This window comes from Tigriopus californicus, chromosome 12 (genome assembly GCF_007210705.1).
Source record: "Tigriopus californicus strain San Diego chromosome 12, Tcal_SD_v2.1, whole genome shotgun sequence".
Classification (NCBI taxonomy): Eukaryota; Metazoa; Arthropoda; class Copepoda; order Harpacticoida; family Harpacticidae; genus Tigriopus; species Tigriopus californicus.
The window spans coordinates 3,069,103-3,090,872 of record NC_081451.1 but is presented as its reverse complement, the minus strand read 5'-3'; the positions used below and the strand labels follow the sequence as shown (position 1 = coordinate 3,090,872).

The 21,770-nt window shown below is 38.3% G+C and overlaps 2 protein-coding genes across 2 annotated transcripts in view; both read left to right on the top strand.

Annotated features, from left to right (window-relative positions):
* LOC131891791 (coadhesin-like) overlaps nt 1-9,082 on the top strand; it is a 12,265-nt gene extending 3,183 nt beyond the window's left edge. The window contains exons 4-6 of the mRNA XM_059241454.1: nt 7,615-7,788; nt 8,667-8,837; nt 8,912-9,082. Of these exons, the coding sequence (XP_059097437.1) occupies nt 7,615-7,788; nt 8,667-8,837; nt 8,912-9,006 (440 nt within the window). The 3' untranslated portion in view covers nt 9,007-9,082. The remainder of the gene's footprint in view (nt 1-7,614; nt 7,789-8,666; nt 8,838-8,911) is intronic.
* Nucleotides 9,083-15,265: 6,183 nt separating this feature from the next.
* LOC131891907 (coadhesin-like) lies at nt 15,266-21,595 on the top strand. The gene is made up of 5 exons (XM_059241596.1): nt 15,266-15,717; nt 15,781-15,960; nt 18,305-18,472; nt 18,541-19,059; nt 21,308-21,595. Exons 1-4 carry the CDS (start codon nt 15,414-15,416, stop codon nt 18,708-18,710), a joined length of 822 nt encoding a protein of 273 aa, XP_059097579.1. The 5' UTR covers nt 15,266-15,413; the 3' UTR covers nt 18,711-19,059; nt 21,308-21,595.
* Nucleotides 21,596-21,770: the final 175 nt, after the last annotated feature.

Genomic DNA, 21,770 nt, shown 5'->3' with positions numbered 1-21,770 from the left:
ACACGAGAGAGATCTCTGCTGACTAATAACTAACTTAGTAAACTAATGGAACCAAGCCAATCGCGAGGCATTTTCCACCTATACTGGCTAGAAGGAAGGAGTTAATTGACTTCAAGAATTCAAAAGTTTGAACTTCATGATCTTCTCAAACACCTTCGCAATATTCGAAGTGAGAGAAATTCGGCCTGTAGTTACTGGGAGTGACTTATCTCCCCCTTTGAAAATTGGAACAACATGAGCTACCTTCAGAGAAGATGGTAAACTTGCCCTGATCCAAGATGTAAGTCATCAAGTACGAGAAAACAGGAGCAAGAACCTTGAGCATCTCATCAGAAACTGAGATGTCACACCATCAGGACCAAGAGAGCTAAGAGAGTCTCAAGTCCCTGATGGCCTCAAAGCATCTTGATCTGTGACTCAAGAGATCATCAAAATACAACGTCAACTTGACTGACCTTGCCATTCTCAACAGCCTCGTTATTGGAATCCATGAGTTGTTGCTTCTAAACTTCGTGGGGTTGAAAACACACCAGAGAATTGATTCTCCAAGTATGTTGGCCATAGTCTCTGCATTTGTCTATGGCTTACCCATCGACCTCAAAAGGCATACAGGGTGTTTGACATTTTTCTTAGAGTTTGCATAAGAGACAAACGCCTTTGAATTCGACCTCACCTCTTGAACAACTCTACTTTCCTTTTTCAACTGATCTGTCTCAATGGAGGCCTTAATTTTTACCCTGGATCAACTCCAACTTTCGTTGAAGGCTCTCCACAATTACTGGATTCCAATTGATTTTGAAGTCTTTTTGCTAGTCTTGCAAATATTGCATTTGACTATCTTGACTGGATGTCTTTCTCCAGTTAAAGTAAGCAAGACTGAACTAAAAGCAGCCTCATTTCATTCATGTCTCTGCACAGTGGTTAAAATGCCTTGATATGTTTGAAAAGGAGCATCCAATACTTTTCTGGCCACAAAATGGAAAAAGGATCAGCTTTGATTTTAATATCTCTAGTATTCTAGCTCTGATTAAGGCATACCTTTTGAACACACTAAAACTGAGAAAGCAATGGTATAAGTGGCATGGGCAAAACCACTAATTGATAGACAACAACAGCTCGAAATGCCATAACATGTTTTTAAAATCCGTAATAAGTGAATTTGTGAAATACATTTTTTGCAAAAAAAGAAAAGTACAATTATCTATTTATTATAATGAACAATTTGTAAAATACAAGAAGCAAATAACTTTTTAAGAATATATGCTGTCTTGAAAATTCGTTGAAACTAAATATAAACTGAATGCTGATGTCTATTGATCTCTAAAATGCGTCATTGATTGCTTATTTTTGTAGAGTGTTTAAATTTCCAAACTAAGTTTTCTAAAAAATGAACACACGTTATAATGGTTCAAACATTGGCTACGCGACAATTGAGCTGTTTTGATAGGAGGAAAGAAACCTCATGTTCTTGTGATATTGAAAATCAATATTTAAATTGGTATCATTTGTTTACTATATTTGAGTTCGCAAAATAAGATGTCATTTTGGAGCTACAACCGACGGATAGCACCGTGAAATTCATTGTAAAGTATGCGCATCTGAATTTTATATTTTCAAAGTCAGTTAATATTTAGCAAAATAGAAACTTAAAGAAGAATAATTGCAATTATATTTGTGGGGATGGCTATAGTTGCATCCTTTCTAATATTTAAAAGAATGTTTCATTTACCTGAGCTCTCCATGTTTTCTCATCTTATACGCCTTTAATTTGAAGGTCTTATTGAAAGTATCGAAAAGCATTGCTGAACTCAGACCGCGAGGCTTTGATGTTGATTTTTCATACTAAATTGAATTCATGGGTGTCTATGAAGTCCATCCAATGGTGGGCCCTTTTTGTAAGGAACTAACTCAATCCAATTTAGCAATTCTTCGGCCTCACAAATCCTTTGGCTAAATATAAGCAGCTTTCATCGAAGTCCACTTTGGCTCATTTTTTTCCTTATTGGTTAAAAATGTCCTTCTGGATCAATTTTGATTTTCTCGAAGGACCATGAAATAAACTATTAGTGCAATCTTTGACTGATCCCATGGGAATAAAACGTTGATTTGGCTCTTAAAGCTAAAGTTACACTTGGGTAGCTTCCCATGTCAGAATACATCTGGTTTATCAAGAATTTCCTTGATCAAAACATTTCCCCAATGGGTGTTGGTAAAGAGCGACCAAAAATGCTCCGTTTTTTCGGTCACAAAGAGAAGGAAATCACCAAGACATCCCATTCTTGAGCTTAATGAGGACTTGAATGGGTTTCGCATGGACTTTCAATTTACGCGTACAATGCCTCTCCTTTCCCTCTAACATTTCACCTTTTGACCAACTGAGTGCGAGACATCTTAAAAACGTTTGACATATTGGAAAGTCGTTCTTGATGACAATAGTGCCATCACAATGTGATATTAAATCACTTGCGACATATCGCTGAATGCAATTTGAATTTAGAGTTAAAAAACTAAACCTAAATGTAATAATAGGTGAATAGATTTCAAATTTGTTTTAGAATTGTTGTACTTCCAGGCTCACACACACTCTTTTTGATCAAACAACCTGTTTTTACGCAATCTTGTACTTAAAAAGTGTACTTAAAGGTTTGAGAGCAGAGTGGAAACTACGTACCATGATAAAGCTGTCGCAATTTTGAAATTATTTTGACAACACAACTCATGACCAAAAATATATCGGTAATTGATGCCATTTTAAAAAGCACTATTACCGTCATCGCACAAAGTAAAAAGAAGCTCTTTTTAATTTTTTAATTTTTTTAATTTTTTTTGCCTTGATTGGATGTTTTTGACCAGTTTCGGTGACAAAAGTGAGTTAATCATTTGATGTCTTGCTTACAAAATTTGTTTAATGCCTTGATGTGCTTTGATGGGAATGCCTAGCTAATACTTTTCTGATCGATACAGTCAAAGGGATCAATTCTGATTTTATCGTCTAATTGCAGCTCAGATTAGAAATGCCTGTTAAAGCAGGTCTAAAAATAAATGAGCAATATGAACATACAAAGTACTATTTCATTTTTATTCGAACAAGTCAAATTTCACGGTTCGTCCATCTTGTATCACCCGTTTACCTCAGTCTAACTTGGACACCTGAATTACAGAACAATAGGAAAAAAATCCGGGGTAGACAGGAATTCCTCCAGCTACAGCCTAAAACTAGCCATGTTCCTCCCTATAAGTTCGAATATTTATGGCGAGGGAATTTGCCTGTCTTGGAGAGCGTGACCATGATTTTTTCAATTTCTGGTCGGGAGGTTGAGTTCAATGGTTCCCAAATGACTCATAACTAAACACTGACAAAGGGTCCATTTAAAAGATCCATTTTATGCCATGTAATATGCATAAAAAGTAATCAAAATATGCACCTAAATATGCCTTTAAACACAAAACATGCTTTCCATATAAATTTAAGCCAAAAATATGTACTTAAGTGTGTATTCAAAACATACAAGGTGATAAAAAGAGTTAACATTGAGAGGCAGGGAGGTGCAAAACCACACATCTTGCAAAGTTACCTCTTGGGTCCTTTGCTCTGATTAGACTGTCGTTCTTGGGTCCCACACTCTGATTGGGTCCAATATGGTGCCCCATTCTGTGATCAACAAAGGTTGCCCAAAATTGAGTTCTTAGAAACACATGTTTAGCCATTATTTCCAAAACTTTGGACTTCATTTAATACTCACTTTTAGCAATTCTGAGCTTGCATTTGAGAGTGCGTCTAATTCAAAGCAGTATGGTTTTGCGTCCGAAAAGCTGAAGCAAACGTTCCCATCATCCTGACAAAGCATCTTTTAGGGGTACCAGGCCACTATCAGAAATTCAAACTCACTCGAAATAATAGAGAGCGAAAGTGAAGATTGCAAACCTTAGAGGACTTTGGTGCACCCTTCCTTAATAAGGCATCTTCAGGTTGATTGATGAGATGGTAATTGTTCTGGACCATCTGGCAAGCCTATGGAGGGCGTAGGCCACTGATTTTTACATTTCACAATCACATTGCAAACATTTAATCATAACCGAGATCCCATGGGATTCAGGTCAAAGATGTTGCACTAATAGTTTATTTCATGGTCCTTCGAGAAAATCAAAATGATCCAGAAGGACATTTTTAACCAATAAGGAAAAAAATGAGCCCAAAGTGGACTTCATGAAAGCTGCTTTATATTTAGCCAAAGATTTGTGAGGCCAAGAATTGCTAAATTGGATTGAGTTAGTTCCTTACAAAAAGGGCCCACCATTTGGATGACTTCATAGACACCCCATGATCAATTTAGTATGAAAAATCAACATCAAAGCCCTCCGTACCTGAGTTCAGCAATGCTTTTCGATACTTTCAATAAGACCTTCAAATTAAAGGCGTATAAGATGAGAAACATGGAGAGCTCAGGTAAAATGAAAACATTCTTTTAAATATAGAAAGGTGCAACTATAGCCATCCCCACAAATATAATTGCAATATTCTTCTTTAAGTTTCTATTTTGCTAAATATTAACTGACTTTGAAAATATAAAAATTCAATGCGCATACTTTACAATGAATTTCACGGTGCTTATCCCGTCGGTTGTAGCTCCAAAATGACATCTTATTTTGCGAACTCAATATAGTAAACAAATGATACACAATTATATTGATTTTCAATATCACAAGAACATGAGGTTTCTTTCCTTCCTTCAAAACAGCTCAAATTGTCGCGTAGCAATGTTTAGAAACATTATAACGTGTTCATTTTTTGAAAACTTAGTTTGGAAATTTAAACACTCTACAAAAATAAGCAATCAATGACGCATTTTAGAGATCAATTAGACATCGCAATTCAGTTTATATTTAGTTTCAAACGAATTTTCAAGACAGCATATATTCTAAAAAGTTATTGCTTCTTGTATTTTACAAATTGTTCATTATAATAAATAGATAATTGTACTTTTCTTTTTTGCAAAATGTATTTCACAAATTCACTTATTACGGATTTTAAGAAACATGTTATGGCATGATTCGAGTTTTGTCTATCAAATGTTGTTTTGCCACTATTATTACCATTGCTTTCTCAGTTTTAGGTGTTTTCAAAAGGTATGCTTAATCAGAGCTAGAATACTAGAAATATTAAAATCAAAGCTGATCCTTTTCATTTTGTGGGCCAGAAAAGTATTGGATGCTCCTTTCAAACATATCAAGGCATTTTAACCACTGTGCAGAGACATGAATGAAATGAGGCTGCTTTTAGTTCAGTCTTGCTTACTTTAACTGGAGAAAGACATCCAGTCAAGATGAGTCAAATGCATATTTGAAGACTAGCAAAAAGACTTCAAAACAATTGGAATCCAGTAATTGTGGAGAGCCTTCAACGAAAGTTGGAGTTGATCCAGGGTAAAATTAAGGCCTCCAATTGAGACAGATCAGTTGAAAAAGGAAAGTAGAGTTGTTCAAGAGGTGAGGTCGAATTCAAAGGCGTTTGTCTCTTATGCAAACTCTAAGAAAAATGTCAAACACCCTGTATGCCTTTTGAGGTCGATGGGTAAGCCATAGACAATGCAGAGACTATGGCCAACATACTTGGAGATCAATTCTCTGGTGTGTTTTCAACCCCACGGAGTTTAGAAGCAACAACTCATGGATCCAATAACGAGGCTGTTGAGAATGGCAAGGTCAGTCAAGTTGAGCGTTTAGATGATCTTGTAGTCACAGATCAAGATGCTTTGGAGGCCATCAGGGACTTGAGACTCTCGAGCTCTCTTGGTCCTGATGGTGTGACATCTCAGTTTCTGATGAGATGCTCAAGGTTCTTGCTCCTGTTTTCTCGTACTTGATGACTTACATCTTGGATCAGGGCAAGTTTCCATCTTCTCTGAAGGTAGTCATCTGTTGTTCCAATTTTCAAAGGGGGAGATAAGTCACTCCCCAGTAACTACAGGCCGAATTCTACTCACTTCGAATATTGCGAAGTGTGTTGAGAAGATCATGAAGTTCAAACTTGTTGAAATTCTTGAAGTCAATTAACTCCTCCCTTCTAGCCAGTATAGGTGGAAAATGCCTCGCCGATTTAGGCTTGGTTCATTAGTTTTAGTTAAGTTTAGTTATTAGTTCAGCAGGTTTGCAAAAGCTCGAGCAGGTCCCAAGATGTTTTACTAGGAACATTGAGGATATAGAGAGAGCTCTCGTATTGGAGAGGTTAGAACGGTTGGGATTGTACAGTACTCAGAGAAAGGTAGAAAGGTATCTGATATTGTACGTTTTCAAGAGCATTCATGAGCTTTGTCCCAACTCAGGTCAATTCTAGTGAACGTAGAGGCTAAATGTGCGTTTGAGAGCACCTTTAAGCCCTCGAGAAATCCAGGAATATAGCATTGAAGCCCAACTCTCTTCTTTTCTCGGGCTCCCTCAATTTACTGCCTTCAAATATGATCACACATAGAGAAAAACACGGTTCTAATTTTGCAAAAGTTTGAAGCAACATCCAAAGGTTTCAATATATTTTGTTTATTTCAAAATCTTTGAAATCAGAAGGCCTTTAAGTTGTCTCCTAACTTGGGCCCCCAAATTAATACCCTATACTGATCCATTCAGGCTTGGGCAAAAATGAAAGTATTTTTATATTTGCCTCTTTTGTGCGTAAAGCGTCTAATTGCATTTTTACGAAAAGCTTGAAACTTTGGCAAGAATGCATGCAGGAATAGTGTGAGAATTAGAGAACAACAACTATTATTCAACAAACCAAGAAGATTGAGACAAAGTCGTATGCAGCACTTAAAGAATGTGCAAAAGGTATTTTTTTCAGTGCATCTTCAAAAGTATTTCGATGAGCGTTTTCCTCAACCAGGTTTTCGAGTCAACTGTAGTGAATGAAAAGATTAACACCTTTGGGCCTGTCAGAAAATCCTGACTAGTCAAAACATTGAAGTTCTCGCTTATCTTACGGACCTTTCTATGTCTCATCCCCTCTCCCCACATACACAAAGCAGTTTGTTAGTCAAAAATTAAAAGTTCGCAGAAAAAATGTTCGGCCGATAAAAATTCCCCTAAAAATTCACATTGATTTTATAATTTTCAAGTTTGGTCATGAGATGTCATTTTGCTCATGTCAAAGCAAATTAAATTTCAAAATTGGAACAAATAAACACGGTACGCAAGTTGCTATTAGTTATATTTCGACTGTGCTTTCAAGACCCTCTTTTACACTTTTTAAGCACAAGATAGCGCGAAAAACTGTCTGTATTTGATCAAAAAAGTCAATTGAGCGCCAGGAAATTGAAAAAAAAAACACTTTTAAGGCAAATTTGATTATTCATTCCCAAAAATATATCCTTTACTGATGGGTCTCCTGTGCTTGTTTTAAATGGCTGATCATTTTTTTGGCCTCGGACTAACATTATCAAAAATCCAGTCTTATCAAGTCTTATGAGTGTAATTGCAACATTCGTTATAAAATATTGATGGGCCATGCCAAATCACTACTCTGCATATCTAAACTGAATGTTCTCATCTATTGAAGCTTCGACCTCAATGCCTGGAGCATATCCTCAAAGTAGTATTTATGTATATAATTCGATTTTTAAATAGTTGACGGAGCTTGGACAGAATGGACTCCTTGGAGTCTTTGCCCCGTAACATGTGGAGGGGCTAACGAGACACGAACCCGCACTTGCTCGAATCCTGCCCCGCAGTTTGACGGAGCCGCGTGTCCAGACGCCTCTTCCAATGAAATCCAGGAGTGTAATACCAAAGCTTGTCCAGGTACGAAAAAACCAACAATATACATTGAGATTGGGAAACTTCAGGGAGGCGCAAATTGCAATCCCACCTTGAAGGACTTGGATGATTTTCTCAAGGTTGAATTACGCCACCCTGATGATATTCTCTTTGACACACGTTAGTGATGCGTAGCCTCCGACAAAATATGTTGATATTTGGCCTAAAAATGTCATTTTTGTGTTACTTAAAACGACCCAAATATGTTGATTTTGTATTAACCAAACATGTTTTAGTTTGTTGCTTTTGTCCCGTTTATTTATTCCTTACATAAAAACACTTTAATGGGGAGAAGCGTGGTGTAGTGGTTAGCGCAGTTTCCTAACTTGAGAGAGTTCCCCGTTTGATTCTCATCTGCGACCTTTATCAAGGAAACTTTTTAGACGCTAGGTACACACCACACAGACAGAAAACCAACTTAATACCGGACATGAAAGTGCTTATTGATGTTTGAGACTGGACCATGTGATGGCTGGCTTCGTTCGCCGGCGAGGTGCACCCTCCGACCCTAGCACCCATCAACCAAAAAATTGCAACAACAATTTGCTCCAAATTTTCTTCCTTTAATTGGTGCCGGCGGTCTATGAAGACGTGTTTTGAACACGCTCTACATCTTTGATAAAATTACAGTTGGTCTAGGGACCCAGATGAAATGAGGTATTCATTTAAAAACTCCCAGGAGAATCAAGAACCAGCCTAAGGGAAACGAAAAAGGAGAAAACGAAAAAAGACAACAAATGAAAATGGACAAGAACATTTTTTTGCACAAAATATGCGAAAAATATATTTTTCCATGCAAGAACATATTTGGTCTAATTCTAGTAACAATGCGGTAAATTTCATTAGACAAATGTTTTTTGCAGTTGACGGTGGATGGGCTGAATGGTCTTCAAACTCAGATTGCAGTGCCACTTGTGGTGGTGGCTCATCCGTAAAAAACCGCTTTTGCATCAATCCTCCCCCTTCAAATGGAGGCGAAGATTGTTCAGGGAATGATACAGAGGTGATGTCTTGTAATGAAAACCCTTGTCCAAGTAAGATTTAGATCTGAGTGGATACTGTACACCTAAGGATGGATAAATAATAACCATTCCAATCTTGATTGCAGTCCCTGGAGAGTGGAACTCTTGGAGTCCCTGGGGAATGGTATTGAACCAGTGTGTGGAACAGGGTCCAAGACTCGAACCAGAGATTGTGGTGTAGCATTGCATGGCGGGCTTCAAATTTGTACTTTAACCTCGGTTGAAAATGACGTCGACTCTTGCGATATTTGCACAGCGGCCTCCCTCAAGTAATTCATACTTCTTCTTCTACCTGATATAATGTCGACGCCATGAAATCGTAAAGCATATATGGACCTCCTGCAAATACGTGTTTTTTTAAGGATACGATAAAAACAATGGTCTTTTTTTCATGCAAAAAATCAAGCAAGCAAAAAGTCAGATGCAGGGCTTGAAGTAACCCGTTATCTTTTGGGTAACGATACCGGTAACGCGTTACGTTTCTGAAAAAAGTAAAGGTAACGGGAGAGACAATAAACCTGCTCCGTTACTGAGGGAAAGTAATAATGTTTAAAGATTTCCTCCCCGTAGTTTTTTGAAAGTTTTCCATGCTAATGGGATCGAATAAATAATCACGGGGGCTGTTATCAATTCAAATTTACTGTGACGTATAGCATTTCTAGTTGCATGACATTAACCCACAAGTTTGCCTCAAAATGTAAAACTGATTTTCTACTCGTCAAACCAATGGAATACTTGCTCTATGTTAACTTTTTTAAAACCAGCAAAGAAAGATGAAAAATGCTTGTCAAAATGTTCTCGTAAAGTGAAAAAAGATTGAAACCAAGCAACACTTAATCTTCAAACCTTAAACCATCGCTTATTTGTCATTTGTTTTCCGTCATGTCAAAACCGTGTTTTTCTTCGCAGTTTGCGACCATATTTTTCTACAAAAGTGACGGGTAACGGTTACGCGTTACTTTTTCTGCAAAGTAACAGTAATGGTAACACGTTACTTTTATCCGGTAACGGTTCAAGCACTGGTCGTATGTGTGAGTCTTCAGTGAAAGGTTCAATGATCTGCACTGTTCTCTCAGGCATTTCCGTTTTAACGATAACAGTAATATTTCAATTCATGTCCTCTCATGAATATCATCACTGCCACATGTAATTTGACAATTCATTTTCCACAATCCAATCGCCATTGATTCAATAACCACACCATATTTTTGATATTTCCAGAAATAAGCGATATTGTGGCACCTACCTCGCTTTCTGATCCATATGCTCTAGGATTTTTGTACATGAGTATTTGCTCCTCTGACGATCTGTGTTGTTCCCTCGGTAATATTGGATCAGATGTGAATGTGGGTACAACGGTTCTGACCGGAGGAGACTTGGGTGAATGTGAAGACAAATGCTTTACAGACTGCCAACATCCAATCATGGTCAAGGTGACCTCAAGTGGAGTTTTGAGTGCTCCAAAGTGGACCACAACGTCGTTCTTGATTGTCTTCAGAAATAATGCATCGGTCCAATGTCCGGGCGTGGTTGTTTCAAGATTTGGAAGTGAAACGGCACTTTGTGCTTTGCCCTGAAATGTTGTTGAGCCTCGAACTAGTGACTGGTTTTTATTTGAGCACTTGTGGTACAAGAGAACCTGGTATTGAATAAAACATTCTGTTTAAAACATAAGGTAACTAAGCAAAATTAATGATCAGCTTTTTATCGCGACTCATGATCAATATCAGGAATCCGAAAGAAATAGTTTCATAATCATATGCAGGGATTTATAATGGCATACAGTGAATCGCCATCACATTCCTGGCCTTGACCTCCAAGCCAGCCACAATGATATCCGGGACTTGGCTCCATAAGAAATGATACTAAGAATTGAAACACCCAATAAATGGATGACAGTTTATATCTTGTTGAACAGCCTCGTCAATTGGAGCCGGACGCCTCACCTGAAACAAAAATCGCATAAAAGGCGATGATTTTTACAAGGTTTACTTCATATTTCTAAGGCAGGGACTCCGGTCAAATGTGGACCGTACTCAAAATTTGTTAATACAATAAATGTACATATATTTATTAGTGGGTTCTTGGCAGAGGCTTTGATTTTACAATACTTGACCAAGAGAAAAGTTGAGCTTTCATTAGGGGTTTTAACGTTAACAGAATTGGGTTGTCCCCGTTTGCTTCTCCCCAAAAATATGATCACAGATATTTTTTTGTATCAAAGCCGTGCAAGAGAGAAACATCAAAGCGACAAGATACTGCATTGTTCAAATATTTCACGTCTTTAAAGCGTTTTTGATCAACTAGGACATTTCAATAACCCTTTAGAGGCTTATTAGTGTCAGGTTGAGTGACAAAATTACTTACAGATCATACTAGATAAAATGGCAAAAACGAATGTTTCATCGCATTATCATGTTTCAACTTATCTATCTATTTACTGTCACTCCTCACTCCTTTGTTACCCTGTACAGAGTGTTTGAAAACAATTGGAAGTTTTTACTATTTATCCCTCAAAAAATGAGAAAGTAATCCATTCTTGAGCATTACAGACTTTGATTTCGGTTTTGTCCTTGGGTTTCTTGTACTTGGCTGCTTCTTTCCAAAGTTGAAGCAAAAGCACCTTCTAATATGTGTTTTTGCATCCCAGTCCCACTTTTGAGGCGTTTTTTGCACCTCCACTTGCTCATATTGGGTTATTTGAAAACCTCTTTTATAGTAAGATCAGTTTTGAAACTTATTTACCCTCTGTTTTTTTAACCCAGCAATGGTTATCAAATGATAATTAGCCATTGCGTGTTTCATTTGCATTATTGAAACACCCTCTCAATTCCTAGACTGTGTTGGTAAAACTTTGCCTTTGTCAAATTTCAGTGAAAAGAAGCCACCTACTTTGGACAAGAATTTGCTGAATTGCAATTCCGTGTGTTTTAAACATCCCTTTTTTGCAGAATCTGGTGCATTAAACTCGATTAGAAGTCTGTGGACAGGAGAGCTGTTTGGTTGAACCAACCTCCGTGCACCTTCAGCATTTGTTCTGAGCTCATATTCATGTTTTTTTTTGTTTTAACTGACCTCCTCTATTCGAGCCAGGAGTCAGTTCAAAAGCATTATACATTAATTGAATTTTGTCGCCCTTGAAATAAAAACAAAACTTTCGTGATCTGCCATCAGCCACTGCCTTCCCGGATTTTATGGAATCAGAATGAATCAACGTTCAATGTGACCGGGAGCGAAATCCGAAAACAAGCCAAGGACATAATGCCAAATGGTTTTGTTACCCATCTGAAAAGCCCATTGAACTCCTGGGTAAATTGATACCTCTTACTTGTAGCAGGGGATACCTCAAAGAAAGACATTTATGATTGAGTCACCACGCGTTGTGCGTGAAATCACATACGTCCTTCAGGAGGCTCTGCAACCTTTGTAATACACGACAGAGACAACAAAATGGGAAAAATATAGATTTGATTTCAGAAGGTTATCTTACACACGGACTTCTAGAGGTATGGACTGCAAACGTAAGCAAAAATATCCTATCTCCTAATCCGCTCATCTTATTCCAAATCAGCACTTGGTACGACCACAAGGTCTGGTTGAATAGATGAACTCAGCCAAGTTTGAGCCCAAACCTATGCTTAGGGAACTCAAGAGCCAGTTTCCAGTTTCAAAAACACTTTAGAACGAGTTACTTGGATGTTGGAATTCGGCATTTTTTTACGATTAAATGATACAGCAAGCATTTGAATTTGCCATCACCATTTGCCTTGTCCGAGTCAAAATCTTGACCAGAGATTAGGTTGATCACTTCGATCTTCGATTTAGGGACAGGGGCGCCATTTATTTGTTTGATTGCTCGTATCGTGTAACTGAACTCTAACCTGCATATTGTCTCCCGAAATCGCTGATGACTAGGGGTGGGAAAGACATTTTTGTAGGTTGAATTCAGTTTTCAACTAGTTCGGTCATTTTTGGGCAAACAATGTTTTTCACGAGTTTTGTATGTATGTATGTATTTCGGGCTGTTGTGATAGGACTAAAATAAACCACGTCCGTGGTTTATCCACGAACAAAATATCCTATCTCCTAAACCCCTCATCTTATTCCAAATAAGCACTTCATACGACCACAAGATCTGGTTGAATAGATTAACTCAGCCAAGTTTGAGCCCAATCCTATGTTTAGGGAACTCAGGAGACATGTTCAAAGTTATGGAGTAAATATGACATAAAATTTGAACTTTCGGCCTGCTCTTGGTCAGCTACAGAAGCTTTTGACAACATAACTTTGAAACGATCGACTTTGGATGTAAATGATGTAAAATTGACCTACCGTTAATTGAGGAGATCTACGTTTCTTATTTTATTACTTTAATTCGAAAAGTGGCTCAGGGTGACTATGACCAAGAGCAAGCCGATTTGGCGAGAAGCTTGTTTGCAGTCCGTATTTCTAGAAGTCCGTGAATAAACGTAGGAGTAGAAGTCACAACACCCAACAACTACTGATTGGATCAAATAAATAATCATGGAAGGTTGCAACTAGGGCTACCAACTTACATTTTCAGTGGCATATGGCATCACTAGCGGCACATCGGAAACTTGCATAACTGAACAAAAAAAAACATTTTTCATTTATTTAAAACTTACTTTTACGTTTTCGGTTTTTAGCTGATTTATCCGACCCTCACTGATGACTATTGGTTGGGACTGTATTAAGTCATCTTTTCATATTTCAACCGTCAGTTGCCGTGGCAGTTTTGATACAAATCAGTTGGAATCGATTAGACATTAAACATTTCAAACGAGGTTTTAATTTGCGATTGCATTTTGTTCCTCAACGAGATTGACGAAATTTGCGACGAAGAAAATTGTTTTTGAGTATAAATATCATATGATTTTCATGAAATACTATGGACATCATCACAGTAAGGGTGCTTAAACTTGCGATCAACTGCTTGAAACATTGAATCCGGCTTTTTCTGTTATGCGAGCTCTATGACAAAGATTTAACATCTTTTACGTTGATGGAGAAGCCCATTAGCAATGCAGAGGCTATTGCTAACATGTTGAGAGATCAGTTCTCAAGTGTGTTGTCAACCCCACTGAGTTTAGAAGCAACAACTCAATGTTCTAATGACGAGTCTGTTGAGATCATGGTTTTCTATGGTTGAGATTGATGATGTTAGTCAAATTGAGCATTTCAGGGAGGTGACGTGGTGTAGTGGTTGGCGCAGCTGCCTAATATGAGAGAGGTCCCCGGTTTGATTCTCCTCCCCGACCTTTCTCAAGGAAACTTTTAGACGCTAACCACACCCACAGACGGAGAACCAATCTGATGCGAACTATGACACTACCTATCGGAACTTTAAACGGATGATGTGATGGCTAGCTTCGCTGGCTGGGCAAGGTTCACTCCTCCGACCCTAGCACCCCAAATACCAAAGGCATAATACAAAAAGATGATCTCATAGTCACAGATCAAGATGCTTTAGAGGCCATCAGGGACCTGAGGCTTTCAAGTTCTCCTGGTCCTGGTCGTTTGACATCTTAGTTTCTCATGAGAAGCTCACTGGTTCTTGCTCCATTTTGCCCTTTGCTCGCCTTCCATGTCTCACTTCCTCTACTCATTCGTCTCCTGTCCGTTCTGGGTGGCAGACCATTGCCGAACCACCCGAAATATATCTTCAAAGTTTACTTTGCTTCATATAATTTTAGCATAATATTAATTTCGACACCTTTTGATGTCTGGTTACGACAATCAAAGATTATGGATTATGCATATCTTGTGTTGAACCTGTTTTTTATCTTCAAAGTCGAGGGTTAAGAATATAAGGTAAAAAATGAGAAGCGATTGTTCAATAATATGCGTATCAATTCAGATTTGCTATAATTCCGAATGAATTTTCATCAACGTTAAACAATTATATTATGTGCCAAAATCTTTGTAGAAAACTTTATCGTTTAAGAGCAGAAACTTTGGTTAAAAAATGCATAGAGTTTGGGGGATATGATTCAGGAACAGGCCAGGGACGGATGGGTGGTTGCTAAGGCAGAATTTTCGTAATTGAGTGATGATCCAAATGGCCTCAAAACGCCATTTGCCAATTATACATTAGATGCGAGTGATAAAACATTGCTTGGAACAATTTTGAGTAACAGGGGGCAAATGTCGCAATACATAGCTGTCATGCACATTAGTTCAATAAGATACGGGGGAAATATTGACAAATACGAATGTAGGGATGCCATGCCAAAAAACCGCTTTTTGACCTAGAAGCTAGTCTGTCAGAAAAATATTTTGTTCAGCGCCTACATTGTCCAGAGGACTTAATATTTAACGTTTTTATTTCCTCAACTCTTGCTGGATTTGCTTGACTTGCTAATTCTAATTAAATTTGAATCAATCAAAAAACCCAACAAACTTAAAACTAGAATAGGTTTGGTTACATTATTCGCGTTTCAAGTGTCGTCGTCCCTGATTGATTCAAAAAAGTGCTTTAATTATGATCTATTGCCAGCAACGTTTGATCCTTTGTGACTAATCGTCAGTTGAGCAACTGATTAGCGGCTTGTTCAGTTTGGATGAACCATGTTCGAAGGACGGGATCGATTCTTTCGCGGAATTGGAATCTACCTAATCATATGCCAAGGATCATCTGCTAAATTCAATAAGGTCCTCTACGATCCGGTCCAATGGCCTCCGATGATTTACAAGCAAGTGTCTCACTCTGTGACCTCTGAAGTAGAATGTGCTGGCCTTTGCCAGATTGAGGAGCCATTATGCCGAGCGTTTTCATTCCTGGTCTCGGAATGTCTCTTGGCGGATCCCAAAGGGTCGTTCAGTGTCATTCCATTACCCCAAACTATGTCTCGGTCATTGCATCTTATACCAGGTAGGGACAAGTGTTGGTTTTGTTTGGTTTGCTAATGAATAGAAGCCTTTTCTGGGGTTTTAGGTGATTGGTTACCTTGGTCCGATTGGAGCCTTTGTATCAACAATCAGAACCAATGTGGAAATAGTGTCCAAGGCTTGAAGAACCGCACTCGGGATTGTTCCTTTCCCAACCCTATAGAATCCAAACCTCCTTGCCCTGGGGATAACCAAGAGACTTTCTCATGCACTGTCTACTGTCCAGGTAGTAGTAGTATCGAGTTTATTTGCTTTGACACAAATGTAGTGTAGCTGGTCTTCGTTACCCGTACCGCATGTGCCAAAAAGATTGGCCCGATTTTTCAAATGAGGCTTTCGGTATCACGCAACCTTACAACATCTTATTTCCACTTATCTATAGAAAGCCATGATTAGGTATTTCTATGAACTTTTTGATAAAAAAAATAAATAAAACAAAATTGTTGAATTGAGACTGCGAAAAGAGGTAAAGAGGTAAAAAGAGGTCTTTTCATATTTATTTCCTGCTTTCTTGAATCTTTATCATTCGTTTCAACTTTTGCTTCGACTGGAAGACTGTTCCAGAGTTTGAGGTAGAGTCCAATGTTTGAATAGATGTCTTCACATTCTTCCAAATGGAGGCCAAAATGCAGCCAAATATGTCTTTTCACACGGTTACAAAAGATGATTCAAGCAAGATGTACTCAAGGCTATGTCATAGCTATTTGATGACAATCCTAAAATGCCACCAGATTGTCCAGATTCATACCATTAGTCTTTTCATTTAGAGACATTCTGGATCCCTCCAACCTTTTCAGCTTTGTGGCATAAGAAAAGAGTTTCCTTTCTAAAATTTTGATGGCAGCCATCGTGAGGGCTTGATGCTCTGACATACTAGTCGTTATGGCCATCTTAAGCATGAGGCTCTCGGTATATTCATTGCCCAATACCATCAAGGACATTCTTGATGATATTAAAAGTGCGCTTTGTTCTTAGGCTTTCACTTTCAGAATGATCAGACTCATCTTCGATCTCTTCATACCGTATTGGTAGATCTTGTCATCTCGATTTGAGAGATTTGTTTTTGCCTCCTTTGATTTGCCCTCGTTTTGGTTTTGCCTGACAGCAATTGCCAAAGATTAATTTCGCTTGTTATTCATGTTTGAGAAGGCTTTTTCTTCAAAAATGAAATAACCAAAATCTGTTCGAATTATGGGGAGGTTTAAGGCGCATCTCATCGACCTAAAGTTGGGCATGGAGGGCGTCAGACCTTTGGGCAAAAGCTCCACAAAACCTCGGTAAAAGACGTTCAAGCTATAAGTTACCTCCTAATCAGATTCAAGGCTGCTCAGGGGGGTGCTTAATCAGCTCTTTCTTCCAAATCAAATACCGAATAAGGAGGCAACGCAAAGCTCAGAACGTCTTCTAGCAAGGTTTCAAAAAGCTTTCTTGTACAGGTATGACGCCCTCCATGAGTTGGATCCCCAAAACACTTATTTTCTTGGTTGTTTTTGCTTTTCAATGAATGAGAGCTCTTTGATGGAATCAGGTGACTGATGAGTACTACAAACTAGAATATTAGCAACTCCCCAAAACATGTGTATACATAAGGTCGAGATGGAGACCGGACAGCTCGACCCATCTGACACTTGACCTATCAAACTTAATTTTCACACATTGAATGATGTAAACATGACTTGCTTTTAAATATCAAATGATGGATTGTGTAAAATCTTTCAAATTTTGACATATTTTACATCACAGTTTCACTTTTACTCCATAAGTATGAGCTATTTGTCCGCCAACATATTGGGTTTAAGTTCAATACTGGGTCAAGTTGTCCATTGGGTCGAGATGTCTGCTGGGTCAAGTTGTCCCCCGGGTTGAGTTGTCTTGGGTCGAGTTGTCCGCTGGGTCGTGTTGTCCAGTGAGTTGAGTTGCCTGCTGTGTCGAGTTGTCTGATGGGTCAAGTTGTCCCCCGGGTTGAGTTGTCTTGGGTCGAGTTGCCATGGGTCGAGTCGTCCACTGGGTTGATTTGCTTGTTGGGTTGAGTTGTCTTGGGTCGAGTTGTCCGCTGGGTCGTGTTGTCCAGTGAGTCGAGTTGCTTACTGCGTCGAGTTGTCTGATGGGTCAAGTTTTCCCCCGGGTTGAGTTGTCTTGGGTCGAGTTGCCATGGGTCGAGTCGTCCACTAGGTTGATTTGCTTGTTGGGTTGAGTTGTCTTGGCTTGAGTTGTCTGTTGGGTCTAGTTGTCCTGGAACCGGTAGAGATATTAGAGCGCATGAATATCGAAGATATATTGCTTCATTGAGCAACTTGGGCAACTAAACTGAGTCGTCATTTTGGTGCACAAAACTAGTTATGAAGAACCTTTGAGATCCAATTGCAAAACACGTTTTTTTGTGGTTTATAATCATACATTACAAAACAATGTTAGCCTTGATATGTGACCTGTCTACTTTAACTTGGACAGCTCTCATTTTGGATTAAGAACAGAGTAGCTAGTACAATGGTTGTTCCTTTCTGTGTAGATAAAATCGATTCAGGAGTATTTGGACCTTTTTTGACATTTTTGAGGGAATTGCTTTCTAGTTCATGGAGTTTGGAGTAAATGGGGCGGCTGGTCAACTTGGACCCGATTCTGTGGCGTGGGCGTCCAAACTCGAAATCGGGTGTGCAACAATCCTGAACCAAGATATGGCGGAAGCCCTTGCCCTAATACGAATTTGGATGAGAATTTTCGCGACAAATCTTGTCGAGGTGAAGAGGTTTAAAGTCTATATTTTGATTGAACAACTATATGCTTCATACTTTACGCTCTATTGCAGCTGGAGGTATGTATTTGAATCTACAAAGAAGCGCACTCATTTTGCACAGGGCTGGGAAACAAAGTGCATCCTCATTGTACGTGATATCAAGTACCAAAGGCCAAGTAGTTAAGAAGGTCACACATGTTGGAATAACAACACTTTTGTCGGGAAGGATGGCCAAAGCTTAACAAAGTGACAAGGAAATAGATTCGTTTATTGGACTAAAACATTCTCATTGTTAACGTGCATGGGGCACAGAAATAAGACTCTCTCTTTCAGCTGTGGCTGTGAATCAGCCTGGGGACACCGGTGAAATTTGGGAGTATTGTGCAAACACATTCCACGTGATCTATTTGTCCACGGCAGTGACCACCGATGGTATTGACGGGATGAGATTGATCTGCAACGATCCTGGTGGAAGCATCCTGAAGAGCAAAGAGAGGAATAGCAACGGGTATAACAATCCAACCTCATCATGTGCGGCAGGGTTCAGTGGAGCCAGGGGGAACATTGAACCTGAAGGAGGAGGGTCCCACGGTAAAATATTAAGGGTTAAAAGTGGTCAAGACCATTGAGGACTTTTTTACCTATTTGAAGGCTCTTTTGAAGAAGCATAAACGAGGAGTTGGTTATGTTTAAGACCATCTTGATTGGTTGCCAAAATCATTGGAAGATAAATGAAATAGTGCCAACACAACGTTTGGCGACTTGTCATGAACAAAGCAATCTTAAGCCATTTTTTCTCTTCTTCAAAACATGCAAGGAAAACCTGAGGAAGGGCCCTTTAAAGTCAATGGTGAAGCCATTACTGATGTGTAGCTAATTGCTAACATGTTTGATGATCAGTGTCCGGTGGGTTTGGAACTCCAGGAATCAAAGGAAAACTAATGCATTGCTCTAATGAATTATTAATGATATACCTATAACCTTCGTTGTCGTCTAGACATTTCTAAGCCAAAGTCTCCTGACACCTTGATCACAAAATCAACAACATCAAGTTCTCTCTTATCGTGAATACGGCTTCCTTATCTTTGTTCTCCGTCCCCAAGTTCCTCTTATCCCTAATCGAGATTTTTCATGGTAATCTATTTTGAAGAATGCTCAAGGACAGCCTTATTAAATAACGAATAATGTGAAACTGTATTTCAGGCCTTTAAAAAGGAGTGCTTAGGCTCAAAAATGCAGATTGATTATCTCCCAATAATTTGTTTGTAAAAGGAACATTGAGAAGAGACATTGACTTCCAATCTAGTAAATACACCTGGTGGTTAGAATGTTCTTAAAAGCTTTCAACTATGCTCTCGAAACTTTTCAAGACGGTTTTTGATATCAGAAAATCAAGAAGTTCAATTTTAGTTTTGTAAAAGAATTCAGTTGCCCATCAAAAAGTATCGGTGACACCTAAAACACACTTCACTTAATGGCACATTAGATAAGCAGTGCAGCGTGTCAAAATGAATAGATATGTCAGTTTCACCTTCAGTAGACATGAACATCATGGACATATATCAAGCACCTACTTAAATACTGCAAGTTGAATGTACCAGTTCTTGTAAAAATTAGCCGACAAATGCCCTGATTGTAACTTGACGATAGCTAAGTAACATTTTACATGTATCAGCGAAATCACATTCTCAAATGAGCTTTTCCATTTTCTTTAAAAAATGTTGATGCAGTTAGAAATTGTATGTTAAGTCTTTGAAAACACATCGGAAAGCATTTTTTGGTAAAACAAAATCAAAACTCCTCCTTTAAGTATTAAATCATTTATTGCCCAAAATGTATGCGCATTCTCTTTGGCGATTAGGTTTTTCAATTTGAAGCGTGACTAAAAGCTTAATGTACATTTGATCATCACCGTTTCCTTATAATGGCTGTGTTTTTCATGAAATTGCAATGCATTGTACAACTAGGTGGTTGAAGCACATTCAAATATCCAACATACACCAAAACATATCCAAAATACACATTTCAAATATGTTTTGAGTTACCCAATATTTTATTTTGAGTAAAAGTAACAGCACACAATGTAATGAAAATAATTATAAGTTACTAGTGCCTGAGATCGAAAATGTACTTAACATCTCAATTAATTAGTGGCAAGTGGTCGTCAGTGAGTTTAGTGGCCAATCTTGACGCAAACTGGACCATTCAACATGTGACAGCTATAATTTCACTTTATATTTGCTAATGAAATTTGGCTTTGAAGTGCAAATAATGTATCAAATGATTTGATATTCTGCACTTTTGATAAGATGTGCCATTAAGTGTGTTTGAATTGTCATTTATACAGTTTAATCAACAACTGACTTCTTTTATAAAACAGTAATCGAACTTCCTGATTTACTGATATCAAAACCCGTCCCTAAAAGTCTCGAGAGAATGGTTGAAAGGTTTTATCAACATTCTAACTACCTTGTACAAATACTCAATAATTTAGCAGCTGACTCCTTGATTTCAGGTTTTCCTTGTCTTTGAAAAATATGTGCTCTTTTGCATTTTTTTCCTATTAGCTATAGATATTTGTTTCAAGATAAATTTAACATTTCAGGAACACTGTATCTGACCAAGTGAGGGATTATAAGAAAGCATAATTGAATTACGTAAATTTGTTACTGTCCTCTCATCTACTTTACAACATCTTTGCTCTAACCAACCCAGCTAACAAGTCAAGAATCAATTGCATGTTCCTTTTAAGAGTTCTAGCAACTAATTTTTAAAACTCCAGATTCGAACAACAAAGTTTAATCTCTTGAATATCAGTTTGGATCTCTTTCATGATTAGATGACCATGGATTGGTATGCGTAGAGTTATTCTGCCCTGAGACTGAGACATGGATGCGATCGAATTGCGGTGACGTGACTCGAGGCCAGTGGCATCAAAAGATGTGTGCCTCAAATCAAGTGATTTGCGGTCTGCAAACGGGATACTACTCGAGTAACAATGACCACGTGGGGGTGCAGCTGTTCTCGGTGGAGTGTTGCTATTTGCCTGATCCATAGTGCGTACAAGCTGATGCAAAATACTAACAATAAAATAGGCGCCTAAACGATATCTGTGGTTGTTTTCGTATTTTGTGGTGTTGACATTGTTCTAAAATAACAAGTCGATTTCGAAGATCACAAGAAACATGTAATGATTTGCGATAACCAGTTGTTAGATCTAACTGATGCTATACTTTTTAAAGCATGATTATCTTTTTTTCAAGAAATAACTTAAAACTGTGAGCGGTTTGGCTAATTATAAT